The sequence below is a fragment of the Dromiciops gliroides genome, chromosome 5 (assembly GCF_019393635.1).
Source record: "Dromiciops gliroides isolate mDroGli1 chromosome 5, mDroGli1.pri, whole genome shotgun sequence".
NCBI classification, from domain to species: Eukaryota; Metazoa; Chordata; class Mammalia; order Microbiotheria; family Microbiotheriidae; genus Dromiciops; species Dromiciops gliroides.
In genome coordinates, this window is record NC_057865.1 from 156,798,978 (window position 1) to 156,824,267 (window position 25,290).

General features: G+C 36.8%; 1 protein-coding gene across 1 annotated transcript in view; it reads right to left on the reverse strand.

The window, feature by feature from the left end:
• The window catches only part of PCLO (piccolo presynaptic cytomatrix protein), a 591,416-nt gene that overhangs the window by 294,006 nt on the left and 272,120 nt on the right, over positions 1–25,290 (reverse strand). The window contains 3 exon segments of the mRNA XM_043967589.1: positions 990–3,004; positions 3,371–8,426; positions 22,920–23,525. Coding sequence (XP_043823524.1) covers positions 990–3,004; positions 3,371–8,426; positions 22,920–23,525 — 7,677 coding nt within the window.

Consider the following 25,290-nt stretch of genomic DNA (forward strand, 5'->3'; position numbering starts at 1 on the left):
ACAAACGAGAGATTCTATCTCTTTACTCAGAGCATCTTCATTGGCTGTTGCCCATGCCCAAAATTTTCTCCCTTCTCATCTCTGCCTCCTGGCTTCCCTATATTTCTTTTTCTTTCTTTCTATCTATTTTTCTTTCCTTTTTCTTTTTCTTTTTTTTTGTTTTTGCAGGGCAATTGGGATTAAGTGACTTGCCCAGGGTCACACGGCTAGTAAGTGTCAAGTGTCTGAAGCTGGATTTGAACTCAGGTCCTCCTGAATCCAGGGCTGGTGCTTTATCCATGGCACTACCTGACTGCCCCCTATATTTCTTTAAGTTCCAACTAAGATACTATGCTCTACAGAAAGCTTATGCCAACCTCTCTTGATTCTAGTGCCTTATTTCTATTATTCTATATTTTCTATTTATTCCTTATGTGGTAACTTTATTTTTGTCTTCCTCATTAGATTGTGAGCTTCTCAAAGGCAGGGACTGTCTTTTGTTTTTATTTGCATCTCTAGTGCTTAGCCCAAAGCCTGATATATAAAAGGCACTTAATAAATGGTTACTGTCTAGTGACCAGCATCATGGAAATTTGTTAAGCTTGTTTTATAGAAATAGTCTTCCTGACCTTTTTGGATACAATTTTGTGGCAATTATACTTAAATACATAAAAGCAAACAATACACACAATATAATAGGCACTAGAGAGAAAAATGCCTGTTAAAAGCACTCAAAATTCACAAAGCAGTGTCTGTTATATCATTAACTAAAAACATCAAACTATTTCTGGCACAGCCTCATAATATTACATATGCTACTCTAATCACAGTATGTAATGAGATGACATTATTTATTCACTGCCATATTTTCTCCAAATTATATTGAGACAACCTTATATGAGCTATAGGTTTAATGTGAATATGTAGCCCTGCACATATATACCTGATATTAAATAACTACCGAAATTACCTATCATATAAAAAAAAACCACCAACAAATTAACTCTTACCAAGTAGCCCTCTGTGTACTGAAAGTGGACTCTGGAACTCTCTTCTGCTGTTGGACTCAAAGGCTTCGGGTCAGACATTGACCTCTGCATCATTTTTGCAGACTTTGGGCTTGCTGGTGCAACCTTTGCCATGTCTGGGTGCAATATTTTCTGAGGGCTGATATCATCAGTGATGGGTTTTTCATAAGGTACAAAGGCTGATTCTAAGGCTTTGCCTGGTGAAATTGGAGAAATGGGTGAATAAAGGACTTTTGGAGATTTTGGTGGGGATGGTACTAGCTGTAGTGTGGAATCTGCCCGAAGATGAGATGAATAACCTATTTCTAAAGGTGTTGGACGTTTCTTGTCTTTGGGTGAAGATGTGGCACTCAAATACTGAGGACTCTGAGCATCTGGGTCCGTCTCTGTTTGACATCCTAAACTTCCACCTTTGTATGTCTTTTCAGGAGCTGAAATGTGTTTGATTATTTCAACTTTTGCATCTACTCGAGCACGTATGGAAGGTGTTCTTATCGTTCCAACTGGTTCAGTCTGCACTGATATTTCTGCTACTGTTTGAACTGCTATGCTAGATACCTTGGAAAGGGGTTTGGTCTTGTCAATTTCAGTGGTAGTATCACTATATTTCCCAGGACGTGATTTTCTCCGGGACCTACTGGGCACATCCCACTCATCTTGATCTTCATCATCAGTCTGGACACTCGTATCCACACTCTTTTTACTTCTTCTTCTCCTATTGGTATAACTTCTGTCTGCTCCATCTTCATCGTCAGTTTGTACTCCACTGTCTACTATCTTTTTAAAACACCGGGGATCTTCACCCACAGTTTCCTCGAGCTCATCATACTGACCACGCAGCTTGGCTCCAGAGGTCCTCTTTTTAAGTTGTTTATCATCCTTCACAACAACATCATTTAGAGGCATTTCAGAAACAGTACTCAGTATGCCAGGTGGAGCAATATATTGAGTAACACCATCGGACTGAACTGTGTACCAGCCTTGGCTCTGTGGGATTTCAATGGCCACTACAGCTGAAGCTGTGGTGGTGACATCTTCAGCAGGCCAAAACTGATTGCTCTCCACTGCTGGATACTGACCTTCCAGAATTGCTTGTTCGGTTGTTGTTTGTGGTGAGGCTGTTCCAGAAGGATCATAGTTATATTGGTATATCTGGCGGATCTTTTGCTCTTCTAGCTGCTGGTGAAGTTGCTGTTGAAGTTGCTGGATTTGTTCAAGTTGTAGCTGTTGCTGTGCTAGTGTTTCTTGTCTCATCATAAACTGAGCTTGCCTTTCTTCTTCTTGCTGTAAGAGGAGGTGCTGCTTCATAGACTGCAACTCCTCCAGTTTCTTTTGAACCATAAACTTCTCCTGCTCTCGGAATCTTTGAATTTCCTGTCGCTCCCACTCTAACTCCTCGGCAAAGCGCTGTTGTTTAAGTTTCTCAAGCTCTAGGAGCTCCCGCTCCAAATCAAGTTGCTGCTGTTTATCTTCTTCAGTCCCAACGACAAGAGTACTGTCATCTCCCAGGACTTCAGGAAATACCTCAGATGCTGTGGTCAAAGTGGGAATAACATCAATGGCCTCAGCAGTGAGACCTTCCACGGTCAAAGTTTGCAAGCTTGTTTCGATATCTATAGCAGCCCCAGAACTGTCCTTATCAGATGCTCCTGTCGTTAGGAAACCATATGATCTAGGTAAAGGCTGGGTTTGCTGCAAAGCAGCCAAAGATGTTATTGTATCAGTTGTGTGAATGGCAGACAAATCCCTCACTGTGGTGCTGAAAATAGAGCCAGGCTGAGTCGTGATAGCAAATGTGGAAGGGATTGGAGTTGCTACTGAAGAATAGACTACACCATTGGAGGATCTCAAAACACTTCCCATGCCATACTGGGATCCTGGTGGAGGGGTCATTCTTGCTGTAGAATACTGTGGTCCACTAATCCCAGTGCCTGACATAACTTGGCGAGTCTCAGGATAGGGACCTGTGGTCTTGCTTGAATAATCCATTACCTCACCTGAAATACAGGGTAGAGTTATAGTCCAGTTCCAAGAAAGAATGGTGCTTTGTGCGCCTGAAAACCCTCTCATCTTGATGAACATAATGGAGAGAACTGCATGCAAATCCACAGTTTAGCCTACTTATATGCGAAGAGAAAGCAACGTTGAACATGCAGGCACATGCAGGCAGTTTGGGCAGAACATAAGTAAAATGAGGAAATTAAAAAAAATGCACGTGTACTCCACAATATGCTGCCATATCATTGAAAAGAAAGGAAAAAAAAACATAATGGGAAAAAAAAGGAAAAAAATTCATCCTGAAATGAGATGAGCGACCCCATAATGATATTTCAATGAAAGATCTGCTGCCGTGTCATACTGACCTGTAGTTATTCTTCCAGAAGTTAGATCTACTGCTGTATCGGCCCCTCCAGTATAATCAAAAGTATTCTTACTTTTGTAAAGAAAAACTCCAGTGTCTGCTAAGTTCGTGTCAGACATAGAAGGCTTCATGCCCCCAATGCCTCTATAACCATATGGCCCCGACCGATCATACTGGTAATGATCATCCCTGTAACCAAAACGATCTTCTGGAAGAGTGGTTGCAGGCTGTTGTGTTGTGCAGCTTCTCCCAAATGGTAACTTATAAACAACATCACAGCAAACTGCTCTTCTTCCTGCAGTCAAATCTACTGGTTTCTCATCATCTTCTATGACAGTAGTCACAACACCTGAAGTAGATTCATCCATTGTGACCATAGTTCGGTGAGACTTTGTAGTGCTGAGATCCACTGCACCACCATCTTGGGGCTCCTGAGATGTGGAAAGATCAGCCCATCCATTTGTAACACTAGGTGGAGGTACAGTGACAGGTTTGGTGTCAGGCAGTGTTACTGCATGGGCAGAAGTACCTAGAGATAAGTTTATTGGTGCTTCCTCCCTAAGGGTAGGGAAGACCTGGACACTTGTTTTTCTGTAGGTAGACTCAGCATGTTTTGAAGTTGTTAACTGAAGTGGCGTCATCAAAGAATGATCTGTCCCAACCAGGCTTTCTGTGCTTGTGGTATGACTTATGCTAGTAGTACAAGTCACAACAGCCATAGTTTCTGTGACCAGAGCTAATGGTGTCACTACTGATGATGTTGCACTGAGATTTATAATAGCAGGTTGTACAGTGCTGATTTGTCTGCCATATGCCTCACTTGCTGTGGTCTGCCTTCTCACATCCACCTGAGAAGCAGACAGATCCATGCAGCTTCCAGGTATATCACCATCAACTTTTGGTACCATACGCAGATCAATAACATCCCCAAAGAGTTGAAACTTTCCATTTTCTTTATATCTTGGTTTCTCTAATGCTAAGGGTTCTTGAGGCATGGACTCTGGAGGAATTGTTATAGAAACACTACTTGAAGCAACACTAGGAACCGTGCTGCCTGCTAATGAAACTGAGGTTTTGGTCACTTCACTTGTTAGTAATGGAGTTACTGAGCCTGGGCCTACATGGAATGAAGACTGTGTCATCACTGGGGCAGCAGAGAGAGTCTGTAAAGCACCTGATGTATACAGGCTCTGAATTTCCATGCCTGTCACAGGAAGAACTGTAGTAAATATAGGCTCCACAGAAACCAGTTCCTTAGAAGGTGATCCCAAAGGCCAGCTAGTCACTGCCTGACTAGTTAGAGAATCTGTTGGAGTTCCAGGTTCAGATGGCAATGTTATAACAACATAAGTCTCCATCAGTGATTTGGAAAACCTCGGTGAGGACTTGTTAGAATGTGGTGACAAGGGGGATGTAGGAGATGGCAATTTATAATCTGCTGAAGTCACTAAATTCAACGTCATACTTGAGGTTAAGGATAAACCTGTTGGCTTGGGATGTGCATCCATTGGCATCTGTGTAGTTATTGGAGGCTGAGGAATTACTGGTTTAGGAGCAATTGGTGGTTTGGTTCCCTCAACAGACCTGTGAGTAAATACAAGTCCTGACGGAATTGAAGACGGCTTAGGTGGAACAGGAGGTGGTGCAGGGGTGGATGCTTTTGTTACGGGTGTCACATTGTTCTTCGGGATAGCAGGAGCCTCCACAGTAGCCTCCACAGTAGCAACAGTGTCGACTGAAGGTACAATAGCAGCTGATGTCACTGGAGGAGCTTTCACTGACTTCTTTTTAGGATAAATAGCAGGTTTAGGTGGAGTTGGTGGTGGGAGTGGGGGAGGTGGGGGAGGTGGGGGAGGTGGGGGAGGAGGGGGAGCAGGTGGGGCAGATGAATCCAAAGAAGAACTTCTCCAAAGGAGAGGTGCTCTAGGTATCACAGAAGGAACTGGAGATGTCATAGATGGCAATTGCGATAGAGTATCCATCACCTCTCTAGATATAGAAGAAATTGTTGACACTTGATCACTAACTGGAACTGCAATGGTACTTGGAGGTGGTTGAGCAGGCACAGAATCTATAGAGCTAATTCTACGTAGTGAAGGTACAGGCACCTTACTTTTATCTTTGTAAGTTTCTAGCATGACGCCATTTCCATTTTTACTCTTAGCTTTCCTTACTGTATCTTCTTCTTCAGATACAGATGAATCAACAGAAAAAGATTCAGAAATAGACTGCTTCAGTTTGGCTTCTTCAGGTACTATGACAGACCGTGGAATGTCAGGAAGTGAAATTGTGACATGATCAACAATTGTTTTAGGTGGGACTTGGGCAGTCTCATCTAAAGATCTATCTATTCCTGAATACACTGTTGTGTCTACTGGAAAGGGAGGTAATGATGGAATCTTTTCAGAATCCTGAAATTTAGCTACTTGGTCCATTGTATCTGTAAAAACTGCAGTTGTGGTCTCTGGTGCAGTAATAGGTGAGGAGCTATCTGTTGTACAAACTGATGAAATGGATGATGTAAGAGAAGGTGTGTCAGATGGTACCACAGATGTTGCACTCTCTGAGGGCTCAGAGTATGCTAAGATTGATGACTCATGGGCAATTATTTCTTGAATTTCTCTGGTATAATCACTTATATATTCATCCTCTATTTCCTCTGGTGAAAAGTGCTGTGTTATTTTCACATCTGGAATAGAAAGTGTTGCACTGCTAGTTGAGTCTGTAAGTGAGGCTCCTGAGAGAATACTAGATGTCATTGAGGTATCTGGCATTCTGTCAAAGTCTATCGGAGGCTCTGTTATATCATGCTCAGTGGCTGGTTGAGTTGGACTAGATCCTGGGGTTAGTTGCATTTGTTGCCTCTTCATGAGCTCCTCATAGGCTGCATCTGCATCTAGTAACTGTTTTTCTTCACTTGTCGATGTTACCATAGTTCCTAGATCCACAATTTCATGACTCTCAGGGATTATATATGAGCTTGATACAATATCTTCTTGAGGCACCATAGAGTGTAAACTCTCTAGCTCATAAAATTCTTTCTGCAAATCTGAGATTTTCTGCATAGGATCTTCATAGATTTCCTCTGGAAGTCTCATTTTTCTGTCTCTCCCTCCTGGCTGAATAAATTCACTACTCTCATCTTGTCTTGTTAATAGATTACTGTCACCAGCAACATTGTATGTATCTTCCACCAGAGATTCGTAAATATAATCCTCAATTAGCATTCCACCATACAATGGCTCCTTCTCAAATACTTCATCCTTCTCTGTTGGAGCTGGAAATGCTTTTGATTTGTGGGATTTCTGCATCATTTCTTCATACATTTCCTCGGCACTTTTTAATACCTTTTGACCACCTTCTTTTTGAATGGCAGTAGACTGTTCATCTGTTGGAGAATATAAAGAAACAGCTGTGGGCAATTTGTAAACTTTTTGCACTTCTATTATTTTTTCTGGGCTAATTTCAAACCCTTCTGGGTCTGATTCTATGCTTGGTGAATATTCAGAGCAAGAGGAACGATGCAACTCCTCCATCTCTGCAGCCTGACGTAATTCTTCTGTGGGAGATGCATCTTCGATTGGAGAGAGGTTGCTGGGTGGTGTCTTTGGCCTTTCTCTTCTTCTTTGAGCCCGAAGTTCATCTTTGTCTTTCTTTGATTTTTTACTGGAACTCTTTCTTTGCTGCTGTTCTAATTCACGTTGTTTTTCTTGCTCCTTTAATAATTCTTCTTCTTCTCTCATCTCTTCTTCTTCTGAAGAATCTTCAATAGTGGGAAGAAGAGGACCATGTGATCGGTGCCTAGATTTACGCTGCTTGCTCTCTCCCTTTTTGTGGCTAGGGCTACTGTCACTATCCTCGTCAAGAGATGATACTGATGTGGGAGATGTGCCAGGTGTGAAACTGGAGGCATGCAGACTAGAAGATCCTTCTCCTCGTGACCTATCTTCTGGTGAATCTGTAAGACTTTCCATTTCAAGTTCTGGTTCTTCATCAAAATATAGACTCGTTTTCTTTTGCACAGAGTCTTCAGAGAATTTATCTGTCACTGTGCTATTTAATTCAATAGTTTTGAACCTTCTAAGACCTCCTCCACCAGTCACAGTGAGTTCTTCACTCTCCTGACTTTTGGTTTCTCGATATTTTAGTTCTGGGCTTTCATCGAATGGTTCATCATCTTCATCATGCCAGGAATGGCGTCTCCCTGCATCATCATCAAAGCTTGTACTACTTTTTCTGGTGAGTCGCCTGTGCTTCCCAATTATCCCTTTCCCCTTTCCTTTTGTTTCTTCCTTCTTCTGGCTCTCACTAACACTGATTTCTTTGAGTTGTTTTCTGATGAAATCATCATCATCTGAACCAGAGGCATCTTCATCAGCACTCATCTCTATGATCTGTTTTCTAATGAAGTCTTCATCATCACCTGATCCTTGACTGTCTTCCTGCTTATATTCATCACTGCTGGATGAACCAACACTCGTTCTTCTTTTTCTTCTTGAGACAGGGGAATTTTCACTTTCACTGCTATCTTCTAGTGAATCATAACGCTGCCTTCTAGCTGTCACATCATCTACCAAGTCACTTTTTTCTCTGAGGCCCTTTATGGAAGGAATACTTTCTTTGTCACCTCTTACAAGGGTATCTTTCTTTTCTTCTTGAACTTCCTTGAGCTCTTCTTCTTCTGAACTATAAGATTCCATTGTGACAGGAAAATCCTTGGTTTTCTGTTGATCTCTGGGCTGCTCAGGAAGCCCACCATATAATTCTTTTTTCTTTTCCGATTTTTCTTCAACAAGTGAATTAGCTTGAGCTTCCAAAATGGACAGGACAGTACTTTCTAACTTTGCAAGATCAGAAGGACTGGTAGGACTACTTTCTTGAGAATGAGAATCTTTTTTGAGTTCCTGTGGCAAATCTTTTTCATCACCTGGGATAAGACTTGGAATTTCACCAAGGGAACCTGATATTCCATCAGAAGAATAGCCTGTGTCACTCAAACCTTGAGGGCTTTTCTGTTGCTGAGAACTTGATGTATCTGATTTGTCATCTTCCTTTTCCTAGGAAAAAAAAGATATATCAAAACTTAATATTACCAAATTACTATATTTATCATCTTTATGCCCTCCAACTATTTCATTTGAGAAATATTTAGCAATTCTCATAAGAACTGCGGTTAAATTATCAATACATTTCAAAAATGTTACTGATTTAATAGTTTTCATCTTACTGAAAAAAAAACCCCACCAAGAATTAACATATTTTGTACCATTTGATGTACCATTTGATGATAGCTTTTTCTACTAGAGGTTAATTTCGTATGAATAACAATTTAGAAGGCAACTATATGTTTATGCCATTTATTTTATTATTCCCTTTTATATAAAATGTGATTGAATTTCAATTTTTGTCTTAAATAACCCTTTCATTTCAAAGATTAAGAAGCAAAGGCCTAGAGAGGGGAATTGGCTTGCCAAGACTCAATAGATAGTAGAGACTAGAGTCAGGGTTTTGCATTTAGTGCTTTCCCTCCAATTTCTGTGTGTGTGTGTGTGTGTGTGTGTGTGTGTGTGTGTGTGTGTATACACACTGACTCTTTGCATATATATACAGCATTATATTCAGAGTATTTATTTAATAGTATATTTCGAGATAAGCATGAATATCTACTCAACTAGAATTTTCCATAGTTCTGCAGCATGACAGAGTCAGAAAACCAGTTTTGGTGTTGGCTCTGCAACTTAGTAATTGATTAGGGGGCATGGGAGTTGTAGTAGAATGAAAACTCAAAATGTTGTAATAATGAGACATGGCAGTAAAAAAAAACTAACTTAATCTCAGGTTGCATGAAGAGAGAGCCAAGTTGCCCAAACAGAGGAAACATGGATATTTGTCAGGGTTTTAGAAGGACCTCTCATGCACAAAATAGCTTAAACTAATTTTGAGTGTCTGTGATTCTGACAATGATCTTGGGCAAGTCACTAAACTTCTTTGGCACTCCATTTCTTCAGTTATAAAACAGGTAGAGAGGTACTGCCGTGATTACTTCATAGGGCATAAGGAAAAGAAAAATGAGAAATGTAGGTATGTTAAAGTGTAATTTAAATGTGTAAAATCTTCTATAATGATGTCATTTTAGCTGTGTCCTATTGAAACTAATGAAAGTGGAACTGGAAACCTATGTTCCCTAGTATCAAACCTTTCCTTCCATTCGCCAAAACCAAAACCAACAACAAATAAAACAACCCAACAAAACGGTCAACAAAAAAAGCTAGCTATTGTTTCATAAACTCAGCAATAATCACATTAATTTTTGTAATGGATTTTTAAAACATTTAAAAAATGCTCCTGATATTAAGATAAAAAAGCATTTTATATTTTTGTTACTTGCACCATTTGATGATAGCTTTTCCCAGTATCAATTAAAAAAAGTTATAATGAATTTGCCTAAACACTAGATGAAATAAAACTTTTTTCTTTTTTTTTCTTTCTTTTTTTTTTTTAGAATTTTATTTTCCAAGATATATGTCCTTTTTTTTTTAAGAAGAAAAAAAAATGGGGCAGCTAGATGGTGCAGTGGATAAAAGCACCAGCCTTGGATTCAGGAGGACCTGAGTTCAAATCTAGCCTCAGACACTTGACACTTGAATAGCTGTGTGACCCTGGGCAAGTCACTTAACCCTCATTGCCAAGAAGAAGAAGAAGAAGGAGAAGGAGAAGGAGAAGGAGAAGGAGAAGGCCATTCAATCTTTTTTGTATTTTTGTTTTTGTTTTTGCGGGGCAATGAGGGTTAAATGACTTGCCTAGGGTCACATAGCTAGTGTTAATGTCTAAGGCTGGATTTGAATTCAGGTCCTCCTGAATCCAAGGCCAGTGTTTTATCCATTGCATCACCTAGCTGCCCTGCCATTCAATCTTTATGGAAAACTACTTTTATATTTTAGATGATTTAAATTAATGATGTAAAAGATTTTTAAGATAACAGTTCTATATCCGATCTCAATATTCTATATTAATATATTTTAGCAATATTATTTCAGGCTATTGTTGGAAGGCAATTTATAGTTAATATCAAAGGCCTTTATCAGATTTGTGAACACTTAAGATCACACATGATAGGGAAACATTTCTCTTCAACTGATAAGATGAGAAAAACACATACAGCTCAAGTTACCCCTTCTAGAGGAAGATATACTAGATTAAGATCTTCCTTTGACCTTACTGAATTATCTTCAGGAAAATAATAATCTTCTGTATTTACAAGCCTTTGTCATCATTAGAAAAATAAGGCATACAGTTGAAAGGCTTCTATCATGCTGTCTTTTTATTATTTTTATTTTTTTGGTGAGGCAATTGGGGTTAAGTGACTTGCCCAGGGTCACACAGCTAGTAAGTGTTAAGTGTCTGAGGCCGGATTTGAACTCAGTTACTCCTGAATCCAGGGCCAGTGCTTTATCCACTGCGCCATCTAGCTGCCCCTCATGCTGTCTTTTTAACCATCTACCCACTCCCATTTTAAGAGAAACACATTTGAAAAGGACATAAGGTCGGAATATTCAACAAAAAAATCAGTTTAGTCACATAAAAAAAAATGTTTTCACTCATTCATATGTAAATTGAATATATTTGCATAGGCCATCCTGTATACCATCCTGTTTGTAAATCCTTTATCTTTCCTTTCTACCCCACTTTCCCTTTCAACAACACATCAGTAAACAACCAACATGAGAAAGACCATCAAATTATGCTTTCCCTAAGGGATTGTCAAGAAAATATTAATCATTCTTATATTTTAAAATACTCATGTTGCAGTATGATTTGTAATTTATGTGAACAATATAGAATAAAGTTCCAGTTTCTGTACATTTATTTAATGTTATATATATGCACACATACATACATATAGATAGATAATAGGTAATGAATGTGTGATTTCAATTATCTAGAGAATTCTAGGATGAAAAAAACTCCCTTTACTAATGTAGCTTGGTATTTTCTCTGCAAACTATAATTTGAGAATTCCCTAACATTTCAAGAGGTTAAGTGACTTCTGGGATCACAGAGTCTGTATAAATCAGATATGGGACTTAAATTCATGTATCTTTGGCTCTTCAAGACCAGGGCTTTTTTATTGCTGCCAACATATCTATCAAATAATGTTCATACACAAACATACACACATGTATACACACAAAAAAGATATACATGCTGCCACTAAGATATTAGTTTTTTTATAATATGAATCTGTGCTTTATCAATGACTTTTCACTGATTTAATTTGTCTTCAATGACCTTTTATAAAGGTGATATTTGGCCACTGGCACATACTTAAATAGAATTGAAAAACAATTAGTAAGTCTCTAATCATCTGTAAAATGAGCTTGGGAAGGAAATGGCAAACCACTCCAGTATCTTTGCCAAGAAACCCCAAATGCGGTCACAAAGAGTTGGACATGACTGAAAAATGACTGAACTGAAAATCGTTAATATCATTGCAGCAAAAAGCTAATTTCCAAGACCTTTTTGGTCCTAAGAATTTCTATTGAATAATATCTATGGTTAAACTTTTAAACATTTTAAAGAAGGCAGCATTCAATTAAATGCATGTAGATTGCTAATTGGAACTACTGTGTTACTCTATTCAAATAAAAGCCAACTATTCACTTTCGAGGATATTATAATTTTTTGTTAAAATGCAAAAGATTTTAGCTTCTTTACTCATGATAAAAAATATAGATATACCAAACTCAGTGGCATTCAGTTCATGAATTGAAACTTTAATACTCATAACTATGTGCCACATATTTTGATGGGGAGAAAAATCACATTGACTTAAACTATATTTCCATATGATATTCGAGATTAGTGGTGTCATACTTAAAACATTTTTCTGTGAGTGGCATATTGACTTAAAAAACTACAAATTAGCATTATCTGTGCTGCATTATATTTTTATTTATTTTTTAAACATTTTTCAATTTTATTATGATCTTTTTGAAAGAGGGGGGGCAGTTAGGGACTGCTTGCTTGCTGCCTGAGGTCTGCAAATCCAACCTCTCTTCTAGATCATTCATTATCATAGTTAGTCATATCATAGTATCTTTGTTTGTTCTGGCCCATCCCTTGATGAAGTTCTACTTACTTTTAGCCCTCATGATTCTCTTTACCAAAATGTGTTGCCATTAATATTTAATTATAATGTTCTAATTTTAGACAAGTTCTTAATGGTATTTATACCAGCTGTCATTGTTGCCTACCATGACTGAAGGAATACATGTATAAGATAGCTAGTTGAGGGGCACACTGCCATTTATGTCTTTGGAAGTGTGTAGGTAATTAACTGGAAAACCCATAGTGAAAAGAGCACTAGCCTTGAAGTCAGAGGAGCTGGGTCCCTCTCCTATCTTGGATGATGCCCATGGGTGACCTTAGGAAAATTTAACTTTCTGGTCCTCAATTTTGCTCCTTTGTCAAATGAGGGGTTTGAAAGAAACAGTCTCTGCGTTCCCTTTTGCCTTTAGATGCAGAATGCTATAATACCCATAAACAGCCTAAATTGCATCTTTTATCTAACTTAATTAACTTGCCCAAACAAGACAAAACACAGAGCAAAAAGATATAAAACCCAGGTTTGTTAATTCCTTAATTATTTAGAGGTAAAGATGTCATAAATTTACCAGTATTTTATGTGCTTTATACGAGGAGAGAAAAATGCCTTCTCCCAGGCAATTTCGTAACCAGCAGGAAGACCCAGATCCTGTTTTCAGTATAATGTAATTCAATTCAAGAAACATTTAATAAATACCAACTATGTGCATGGGCAGCTAGTTGGTACGGTGGATAAAAGCACTGGGCTTTGAATCAGGAAGACTCATTTTCATGAGTTCAAATCCAGTCTCAGACCTTTACTAGCTCTATGACCCTGGGCAAGTCACTTAACTCTATTTAACTCAGTTCCTCATCCATAAAGTAGGCTGGAGAAGAAAATGGAAAAGGAAATCACTCTAATATCTTTGCCAAGGAAACACCAAAAAAGGGTCACAAAGAGTCAGATACAACTAAAATGACTTGACAACAACACAATTATGTGCAAGAATTATCTTAAAGGCTGGAAGGAATACAAAGATATATAAAGCATGGTCCATTCCTTGAGACATCTGAGAAGCCTGAGGGCCTATGCATCAATAAATAGATTACAGAATAAAGCATTGTAAAAACATGACAAGATGTAAACCTATGTGACGTTCAAGGAAAGAAATCATTTCAAGGAGAGATGATTTTAGGAAGGGAAGACCATCTTTTTTTTTTTTCAATGTATCATCAGGGGATATGTTCCTAGGTACTTCTGCTCTTAGTAGAAAGGGGGAATTTTTGAGAAATCTCAAGAAAAATGAAAACTGAGGAAAAGATGAAAAATGCTCTTGAAACCTATCCTAAAAATTCCTTTGTACTTAATTTATTTATGCACCTTGTCCCTATTTAAATGAATAACCAAGACTTAATTGTATTTCAGCATATCCATCTTTGAACATAACAGCACTTCAAATGAGATGTGAATCTTGCATGAAAATAAAGTTATTAGTATTTAGCATTTATGTGAAGACTTTATGATTTGTTACTCTTGAAGGAGGTGGTGAGTAGGAAGAAGTGTGGTTAAAGCATTTAATGTTTTCTTGCTTGCAATATTATTGTACAGTCCTTTGAGAAACACATTTTCTCTCTGGCTTTGAAAGCAGGTTACCATTAAAATCTATTACACAAAAACTTGTATTTTAATAATGCATTGCATTGTTCCCATGTTGAGAATTATGACCACTTGGGTTTTTCTGCTGTGGCAAGATGAAACGATTATTTAAAGTCACTAGAGTCTAAGCTTCATTTTCACTTGCTACTCAGGAGTAGAAAAAAAAGGGGGAATTAGATTGCATTTTTATCTCAGTTTTACACTGTCACATTCTACACAGCATATGCGGTCATACAAGAACAGGAAGAACTGCAGCTAGAAAGTATTTAATAAATCAAGTATGGAAGGGTTTTTTCTATCCTATCATAGTCTCTGGTAACAGAATAGGTTGTGAAATTCTACATTTGCAAGAATAACTGTGTACAAATTTCTATGATTGTGGCTTCTTACAGACTTTCTACTATCACTGAGTTGGAGAAAAAAAAAATCTAGCCTAAATAAAAGGCCCTGTCTTCAGGTGTTATCTGTACTTTCAGGTGTTATCGCTTTACTCTGCCAGGATCCTTCACTTTTGATCTATCTAGATACAGAGTAATAGTAGAATTGATTCCTCCTATTTGGCACCAAGATTGAATAGGATTGAAGAATTCATTTTTTTTTTTCCTGCTTACCATGTCTCATCAGGAAAGATTAGTACTCATTCCCAGGTACCCTGGAGCATAGCTGTGGAGGATTGGTTTTGGCCACTCAAACTGACCAAAAAATTTAGTCCCCTTTAATTCTGAATCAGTGAAATAGTTGGAACCATATTCACATTTTGCTGTCTGGTTAGTAAATATTAGAAGTATCCATTTAAAGAAGTTAAGAGGGGCGGCTAGGTGGCACAGTGGATAAAGCATCGGCCCTGGATTCAGGAGCACTTGAGTTCAAATCCAGCCTCAGACACTTGACACTTACTAGCTGTGTGACCCTGGGCAAGTCACTTAACCCCCAGTGCCCCGCCAAAAAAAAAAAAGTTAAGAGTTTGAATGATGCCATAAAACTTATACATAGGCAAAAAGTATGGTATCTTTTTTGATACTGAATCAAACATACACCAACATTTCCTTTAAATCTATATTGATAGAGAAGATAGAATCCCGACTAGATTTTAATTCTAAAAATGTTAAACAAAATTTGATATTATATACTGATTGTGGTTATTAATTGCAAAAAATAATTCTATAAGGTTTAATAACAACTTGCTAAACAAATTTTTTTAATTACTTATACTCATTGAGCCAGCAATACCACTTATTAGTCTATTTCCAAAGATGATTAGGGAAAAAGGAAAAGAACCTGTATGTTACAAAATGTTTATAGTAGCTCGCTTTGTGGTGTCAAAGAATTGGAAATTCCAGGGATGCCCATCAATTGAGGAATGGCTGAACAAGTCGTGGTATATGATTGTGATGGGATACTACTGGCCTATAAGAAACGATGAGCTCAATGATTTTAGAAAAAAAAAAACATGGAAAGAATTTCATGAAATAATGAAGAGCAAAATGAGCAGAACCAAGAGAACATTGTATACAGTAACAGCAATAATGTTTTAAAACAACTTTAAATGAACAAATTATTTTTTCTATTATAAATACCCAAATTAACCATAAAGGACATATGAAGAAAGTCTCTACCTGCATCTAGAGAAAGAACTGATAAATAAAAATATAGAATAGAATAATTTTACATATATGTACTTATTTGTATATATACATACATATACACATATATACATACATATACATATATATATATACATATATATACACACACACACGCACTTACATGTATACCTATTTGTGTCTAAAGGTAGCCATCTCTAGGGTGGGATGAGGAAAGAAAGAAAAGAAATTTACATGATAATTTTGTTGTATATTTGAAAAACAAGGAAGTTGTGCATAGTAGATTTGAAATTTCATGTATAATCATCTTTTGGGGGGTACTATGTTATGGAAATGCTTGTTTTCTTCCAAAATTTAAAAAAGAAAATAAACAAGCAAAGCAAACAAGGAATATGAAAAGGATATGGACATTGTCTCTACATTATGACTAATCATAGAAACAACACAAAAACATAAGTAATGACAATGAAAGGTAGTATGTGGGAAGCAGCACAATAAACATGTAAAATGCTATTGACAGACAAGGGAGAAATAATTTCTAGCAACATGGAGGCTATTGAAACTTAGTGGGGCTCTGAAGTATGAATGGGATTTTGATAAGTGGAAATAAACAGTATATTTTATTTAAAAGGAGTGAGGTGAGGGTAGGGAGTGGGAGAGAGACTGGACCTTTGATTTCATTGATAGAGGGATAACCTGGATGAAAAAACTCAAGGATTGGCTAGAGTACTAGATTTGGAGTAGAGACAATCTGGGTTCAAATTCTGACTCAGGCATTTGCTAGCTGTGCAACCCTTGGCAAGTTATTTAACCACTCTGTGCCTTATTTTCCTTATTTGTAAAATGAGGCAGTTTGTTGAGATGGCCTTCAAAGTCCTTTTTAGCTCTAAATTTATGGTCCTATTATTTCTCTGTCAGAGAAGGTAGGCACATTCTCTGAAATTTTTAGCGTTAAGAGAGTGGCCTAGAGTAGCAAAGAGAGGTTACATCATTTTGTCCAGGATGACACAGCTAGCATGTGTCAGAAATGGAACTTGAGCCCCAATATTATTGGCTCTGAGGCTAGCTCTTTACCCACTACTTCATGCTACTTCTCAAAGATGGAATGGCATGAGCCAAACCACAAGTGGTAAATCACATGGTGTACATTGGGAATGGTAATCTAATTTGGTTTTAATGTGGGGGTATATAGAGGAAAAATACAAAATGAAGCTTATATTAATAATCTTTTTGGGGGGGCAGGGCAACTGGGGTTAAATGACTTGCCCAGGGTCACACAGCTAGTAAGTGTCAAGTGTCTAAGGCCAGATTTGAACTCAAGTCCTCCTAAATCCAGGACTGGTGCTTTATCCACTGCACCACCAAGCTACCCCCAATAACCTTTCTTAAGCATTAATCTTCCTCTGGGTTTAGCACTACGTTGGGACTAGGGACGGATGCTATTACATATTATCTATCCTCATGAAGATTACAAATGTCCTTCCTCCATTAAAAAAAAAAACCAGTCATTTTAAAAAGCCCAGCTTATAATTCCTGGTTATACATATAGTAGAGAGATAGGGCATAAAATAGATAACTATGATCTTCACTAAATAAAATCTTTCAAAGATTTTTCATTTTACATGTTAGTCTTTTTTTGTTTTTGTTTGTTTTTGCATCACATACATTTCCCAATATTATAGAATCTTATACAGAGCTGGAGGGGAACTGAGATATCACTGATTCCAAATCTCTCATTTTACAAATCAGGAATTGAGGCATAGAAAGGTTAAGTGACTTGCTAGGTTACAGGGGATTCATGTATTACTTCTGGAGTGAGATAATACCCGTGAAAGCACAACACTCTTAAATGGAAGAAGGTCTCCCTATGCTCAAACTCTCCATAGAAAAATCTAACATGAGTTTCCCATCTCATTGCAAGTATACAGCTCTTCCACCATAGGAATGATAGTCAGTGGGAATATCTCTCCCCAACCAAGTAGGGTGAGATTCCAGTACCCCAGACTCAATTCTTACCCTTTACTACCTTTCTCATTTTCCAGCTGCAACACCACCATTACCCTCTCTATTGCTTGGACTTATACAAATCATGATCTTTTTATTGTCCACTCATGACCTTGTTAGGGATACAGTCCCTATTCCATTTTGCCCTTATGCAGCTTTAGGGAAACTCTCAGTGTAACTACATCCAACAGCAGGGACTTTATCCCATGATGTCTCAGCTCAGCTCTCCCAAACCTTCTATGCATTTAATTCTTTAGGTTCTGTTTAACTCTTTTCTATGTTTTTTTTTTGTTTGTTTGTTTTGTTGTTTTTTTTAGTGACTTGCCCAGGGTCACACAACTAGTAAGTGTTAAGTGTCTGAGGCCGGATTTGAACTCAGGTACTCCTGACTCCAGGGCCGGTGCTCTATCCACTGTGCCACCTAGCTGCCCCTTTTCTATGTCTTTTTTAAAAAAACAACTTAAATATCACTCTTTGTTTTTAAAATAAGAACAAAACCAGCCATTGGTAAATATTTCCCTCCCCCTCTACTTCCCCTTCCCCCTCTTTCTCCTCCCCTCTTCCTCCCTCCTCTCTCTCTCATTATTTCTCCTTATCTCTGTCTCTCCCTATTTCCCTCTTAACCATAACTTCTAAGACAAGAGGTTATTTAGTCTTTCCTTGGTTTTACTAATTTATCTATCTTGTATTGTTTTATTTATAAACTTAATATTTTGTTTATTTATAATGTTGTGGTTTTGTTTTTTCAAGAATGCTTTAAGTGTCTTTTGTCAAATGTCCAACCTTTTTTGAAAAAAAAAAGATTATGTTCAGGTTTTCAGGGTATATAATTTTGGGTTATACTTTAAGCTCTATTGCCTTTTATAATATACTATTCCATCACCTCCTTCAATTTCTCATGGCTATAGACTAATCCTCTGTTATTAAAATTTCCTTTCCTTCATATTTGAAGGTTTTAACCTGGATGCTCACAAAACTTGATATTTTTCACTGAATTTATTAAATGTATGTAGGTGGCTGTTTCCTCTTGATTGAAGTTTTCGTGTATATATTGAGACAAATGAAATTTTCTTTTAATGTGTCTTATATTATGGTATCAAAATTTGTTTCTTTCTTTAATGTCATGTTTGCAAGACCTACAACCACTAAGTTATCTGTGTTCACCTATTTTCAAAGTCAGTTGTAATGGATTGTCTAGAACTCATATGTTCTCTCAAGGTTACTGATTTTTTTTCTTTTCTGACAACTTTTCTTCTATTTCAGTATTCTTGTGTTCCAAATTTGTCTTTGGAAAGATTCTTCATCATGGATTCATTTTCTTTTTAAAAATTGCTAATTGTTTGGGTTTTTTTAATTGCACAAAGAACTATAATTTCTGGCATAAATTCTTTCAAATTTTATAGATTTCATTTCTCTCTCTTTTTTTGTGGGGCAATGAGGTTCAAGTGACTTGCCCAGGGTCACACAGCTAGTGTCAAGTGTCTGAGGCCGGATTTGAATTCAGGTCCTTCTGAATCCAGGGCCGGTGCTTTATCCACTGTGCCACCTAGCTGCCCTGATTTCATTTCTCTTTTGAGCCATTCCAGGATTTCTTATTGTTTCATGCCCTCTGGTGAGTCTAGAAGAGTCTGTCTTTCATTAGTCAGTTTATTTTCCTTTGTATTATAATTTGTTAAAAAGAACGTTGTATTTTCTTTATTAATTTACTCATTCTTTCTTTGAATTTTGGGATATGCTGTTGATATATCTGTGAGATGGACTTTTATTGAGGTGTGTGTATAAACACTATATATGTCTATATCTATCTATCTAATCTATCATGTATTTAGCTATCATCTTCTGTCTGTCTATAATCTATCTATCTATCATCTATGGAGTGAAACACTATGTTTAATAGTGTTTCAATTCTTTACATATTATCCTATCTTACTTTCTGGTCCTTCTCATTTTGCTTATGGATATATGTCCAAGGCTGGGCTACAAAGCTACCTCAGAGCCCTTGTGATGATTCACCAATTCTGTCCCCACTATCTACTTTTCTTCAGTTCTGGAACTGCCTTCCAGACTGCAACCTTACCAGAACCCTCTACTCATCTCTTTTACTTTATGAGTGAATAAAGTCACTCCACTTTCTATCTGCAGCTCTGCTTGGTCTGAACTCCATGAAACGAGATGTGTCTTCCCCATCTACCTTCCTCTTCCTTTCTAGCTATCTTGTGTGTGTTGTCTGCCCCCATTAAATGCTAAGCTCCATGATGACAGGGACTGTCTTTATTTCTTTGTTTCTTTTCTTTTTTGTTTTTGTTTCTTTTTAAATTTATTTTTGTAATCCTAGCACAGTGTCTAACAAAGAAAAAAAAAGGCTGTTAAGAAATGATTACAGAACTAAATTGCATTGAAATAGAATCTGCTCCTTCTTAAAGGTATAGGAAAGCAAAGGATCTTCAACAGGGTCACTGCAGTAGTGAGTCCCTAACCTATAGCAGACCTGGCAACAGCTTGTGAATTTACTTGTGCTCTCCTGATGCTGTAAGCATGTGGAAGATGGTAGTAGAGGTGTGTAAAGTAAGCACTCTAAATATTATGGTTCTCTGGTGTTAATTCCTAAGTATTTTATCTGCATCTCTCAGTTCTCCTGTGGATTCAATAGCATTCATGTCCATCGTTTATACAACTAGACTCACTAGCTTTCCTCCTAAACCTGTTCTTTCTTCTGAGTACACAATTTCTATCTGTACTAGAGTCATTCACTTCATCTTATAGAATTATCATATATACAAAGTACTTAAAGAAACAACAACCTTAAAGCACTATATAAATGTTAGCTGTTACCATTTATCATTATTATTTGGAGTTAATGTTTACTATTTATTTCCATCACCCTTATATCCTAACTGGTTACCAAGTTTTATAGATTCTATATCTAATCTAATCTGATAGAAAAAGCACATATTAGGTACCTCCTCTCCCACAAAGCTATTCTTCCTACCTTACCAGGAAAATCTTTCTTACACATAGACATGATCATGGTAGTTTTGTGTTTAAAAAAAATCCTTTGTACAGCCTATTGCATTTAACTTTTAAGTCCATATATAGTTCATAAAGCAAAGTACACCTATGTTTGTATCGATAACCTCCATTAAAGAGAATATGCATTTTCCTCAAAAATATCCTTCTTCTCCAAAAAGTGATTATGGCAGAGCAGCAGGATGTGATGAAATGCAAATGTAGGATCTTATTTAAAATTTGTAAAGGAAGGCAATCAGAAGAGGACATAGGATTAGATTGCATTTGAGCAATTGTGCAGTGCTAAACTGCTTGTCACTAGAAAACCTTATACCTTGAACAATGACACTTTCCCATTAATGATAGTTTACATTTACATAGCACTTTAAGGTTTTAAAAGATTTTTATATACATGATATCATCTTATCCTCAGAGAAAAGTAGGTGTTATTATTATCCCTGCTAAACAGATAAACTGAGGCTGAGAGGATTAAGTGTCTAGCCCATAATCACAGAGCTAATCAGTATCTGAAACAGGATTTAAACTCAGGTCTTTCTGACTCTAGTTGTAGAATTTTATCTACTATTGCAGAATACCTGGAATTTATTTACAGAATTAGGGTGATATGGTAGCTGTATGCATGTATGCACACATTTACACAAGCATACATGCATTTACACATAAGCATGCATGTGCATATACAAATATGCACACGTGTGCATGCATGCATCTAAGACAATATGAAATTCCATGAAAAGAAACATATTATCCAGGGAGGCAATAGTCTCATTGTATATTCTACCTCGTCAAAACATGTGGAGAATTGTTTTGAGTTTTGGAAATCACACATATTAGGAAGAATATTGATAAGTGAGAAAATTAATTATGGAATTATATAATCCCAGAAGAATCTTAGAATTTTAAAGCAGACCTCATGAACAAAATTTAGGAACTTTCCATTCCAGTTCAATCTGTATTGGAGAAAGAATTCTCTCTACAATAAACCTAAGGTGTTTATTTAGTGTTTACTTGAAGATCACCACTAAGTAGCAACTCTTTCCCTCTTGAAGGAACCCATTTCACTTCTGGATAGGTCAAAGATAAGGAAGTTTTTTTTCCCCTTAAGTCAAGTCAAAATCTAAATCCTTACAACTTCTAATTTTTGCTAATAATTAGTCCTATGGAGTTACAAAAAAGCCTAATTCCTTTTGCACATGTGTGGTAATTGAATCATTATCCATTTATCTATCTATCTATCTATCTATCTATCTATCTATCTATCTATCTATCTATCTATTATTTTTTTGCAGGCCAATGAGGATTAAGTGACTTGCCCACAGTCACACAGCTAATAAATGTCACGTGTCTGAGTCCAGATTTGAACTCAGGTCCTCCTGAATCCAAGGCCGTGTTGCTTTATCCACTGCACCACCTAGCTGCCCCACTATCCATTTATCAAGTTCCAAAACCTGAAGATAGTTATCATGTTTCTTTTAAGTCTTCTTTTAGTGAAAGCCTTTGCTTTGAACTAATCATGTCAACTGATTTATTATTAAAAGGGAGTGAATAACCAGGGACTCATGAGCTACAATTTTAAGAGTGTGTGTTAATAAAGTATCCTAAAGCCAAGGTAGTCATTTTCTTGGGAGCCTAACCTGTGAATTCAAGTTGGTGTTGACTTGAAGAATTCTCATATTCTTTCTCTCTCTCTCTCTCTCTCTCTCTCACCCACTCATTAATGCTAACTCTCTCACTCTATCCACACACATACACACACATTCAAGTTGCTATTAACTTAAAGAAATCTGTGTGTGCATTTATCTTTCTATGTATCTATTTATCCATATATCTATGCCTCTGATGATTTCACAAAGAAAATTAACTCTTAAATTTCTGCCTTTAAGTTTAATAAGTGTGTACTTGGATAATTGGTTGATAAATTTTTAAAAATCAAAACAAGTAGAAACAAAACCATTTTTTTTGGTTGGTCCTGAATTTTCCAGATTTTTTTTACAATTTGGATACAAAGACATATCCAAAGTAACTGAAAATTATGTCACCTTCCTTTACATTTTGAATGTGTAGATGTCTCTAAAAAGAATTTGTGTGTTTTAGTTAAGAATTAACTATATGCACACAAACTCTGTGTAAACATTTAACTAAACAACAATATCTGCAACAAATAAGCCACTTACTATTTTTTCTTTCACTGTTTCCACCTGATCAGGTTTTACTAATGGTGTTGCCTGTGGAAGGGCATCTCTTTTCTGAGTGTCCTCTTCTTTGGACAAACCCTGGGGGACTCCAGGTGCTGAATCTTCTGTCTTGGTCTTGTCTTGTTTTTCCTGTATTTCCTTAGGAGGCACCACATCTAAGGCTTTTTCTTTAGCAGCTGGCATCTGAGGTTTCATTATCTCTTGTGACTGTCCCTCTTTGGGCCTTTTTTCTAAATCATCAGGTTCTATAATCTTGTCTTTCAATTTGCTTTCCTCATGCTTTTCATCTGTGCTTATCAATGGGGGCTTCTTTTCAAGCGAAGGTATGTCTTTCACTTTTTCTACTTTTTCATCTTCTTTTTGTGCTTCTGGTTCTTTCTTTTTTTCTGCTGCTTGGAGAGGCATTGAGGATGTTTTCGGAGTTGTTTGCTCTGTCACAGAAGGCTGACTCTGAGGCGCAGCTGACGGTTTTTGTATAATCTCTGAAGAAACAGGTGGGGTTGAAGGTGGCATTTTGCCCATATCCCCAAGTTGTCCTGATATTGCTCTCTGAGTCTGGCAGTTTAAGCATAGCCATTCTTGAACCTACAAAAGAAAAAAAAAGAATTCAACATGAATAGGTTGAGTATATAAAATTAAAGCATAATGAAGCAATAACTCAATAATAAATACTTATCAGTTCATATTTTTTTCTCCCTTTTCTGGTGCATGAAAGAAGAGCTCTTCTGAGCAAATAGAAAACTGTTTGAAAAGTTGACAATTATGAAGAGATTTTGACATTTCAGAAGTATGTTTTAGACAACTGTTCTTACAATAAAATTATAATTTGAAGGCTATGTAATATATCTATACCTGTATCCATAGTTTTATGTAGAAAAATAATATATAGCTACAATGTCTCCTACTAGTGAACTGGTGAACTCCTACTAGAAAGATCCAGGAATGTTTCTTACTGGTTTTTTTCACACTTCTTTTGGTTATTTTCAAATCATTTTATTGGCCTCATTCATTTTTATGTCACCTATATTTCCTAGAGTATCCATCTTCCCTTCTATTCCCAGACAGCAATCCCTGATAACAAATGATCAACAAGGAGGGAAGTAAGGAGAAACATTATTTTAATCTCTATCCCATTTCAGCTTATGAAATGACTTTCATTGACTTCAATGGAAACAAATTAATAAAATTTTTGACAATAGTAAGGTACATAATGAAAATTAGATATATCTGGAGGCATAACTATAGTTTTTTATTGAAGTACAATACTTTTTATTTTTATTTTTAAAAATTTTTTGTTGTTGTTGAGGCAGTTGGGGTTAAATGACTTGCCCAGGGTCACACAGCTAGTAAGTGTCAAGTGTCTGAATCTGGATTTGAACTCAGGTCCTCCTGACTCCAGGACTGGTGCTCTATCCACTGTGCCACATAGCTCTCCTGAAATACAGTACTTTTAAAATAAATATCAATTTATTTCCCAGTACTGTTTTGCTATTTTATGGATTGTTTATGTAGAGCCTTTGTGTGCATTCATTTTATGATTGTATAGATATGTACATTCACATTCACACACACAAAGCTCATCTAAGGTCAGGATTTGAACTCAGGTGCTTTTGACTTGAAAGCTGGTACTCTATCCACTGTACCACCTATCTGCCCAAACATACATATACACACATTTGTGCACATATGTATGCATTTTTGTATATACACACACAAAATAAACACAAGTGTGAATGTATGCAAGTGCACACATGTAAATGTATATACATGTTTATGCATATACACATATACATTTTATATATGCATGTGTGTGTTTATATGTATGCTGGGGCAATGTGGTGGCACAGTGGAGAGAGTTCCAGCTTCTGACATCAAGAGGACCTGAGTTCGAATCTGTCCTTAGATGCTGACTGTGCAACCCTGGGCAAGTCAATTAACCCTCTTTGCCTCAGTTTTCTCATCTGTAAATTAAGCAAAAAAAAAAAAAAAAGACAAAACACTCCAGTATCTTTGCCAAGAAGACTTAATCAACTAAACAACAAATATATGTATGCTAATTACATATGGCATTTAAACATAATGCCATAAAAACAATATTTTTAATACACAGAAAAATATTTAAAATGATAACTATGAAATATGCCAATTCCCACACACTAGTTCAACCTGGCCATATAGGGTGAAATTGGGTAGAACCAGAGAGCAAGAAAGTTTTCTTTAATCATCAATCACATATATATGTATACACCTATACATTTACACATACATGTGTGTATACACATATATGTATGTATATATACATACATAAACATATACACACACATATAAACTTTGAGGGATTGTCCTCAGT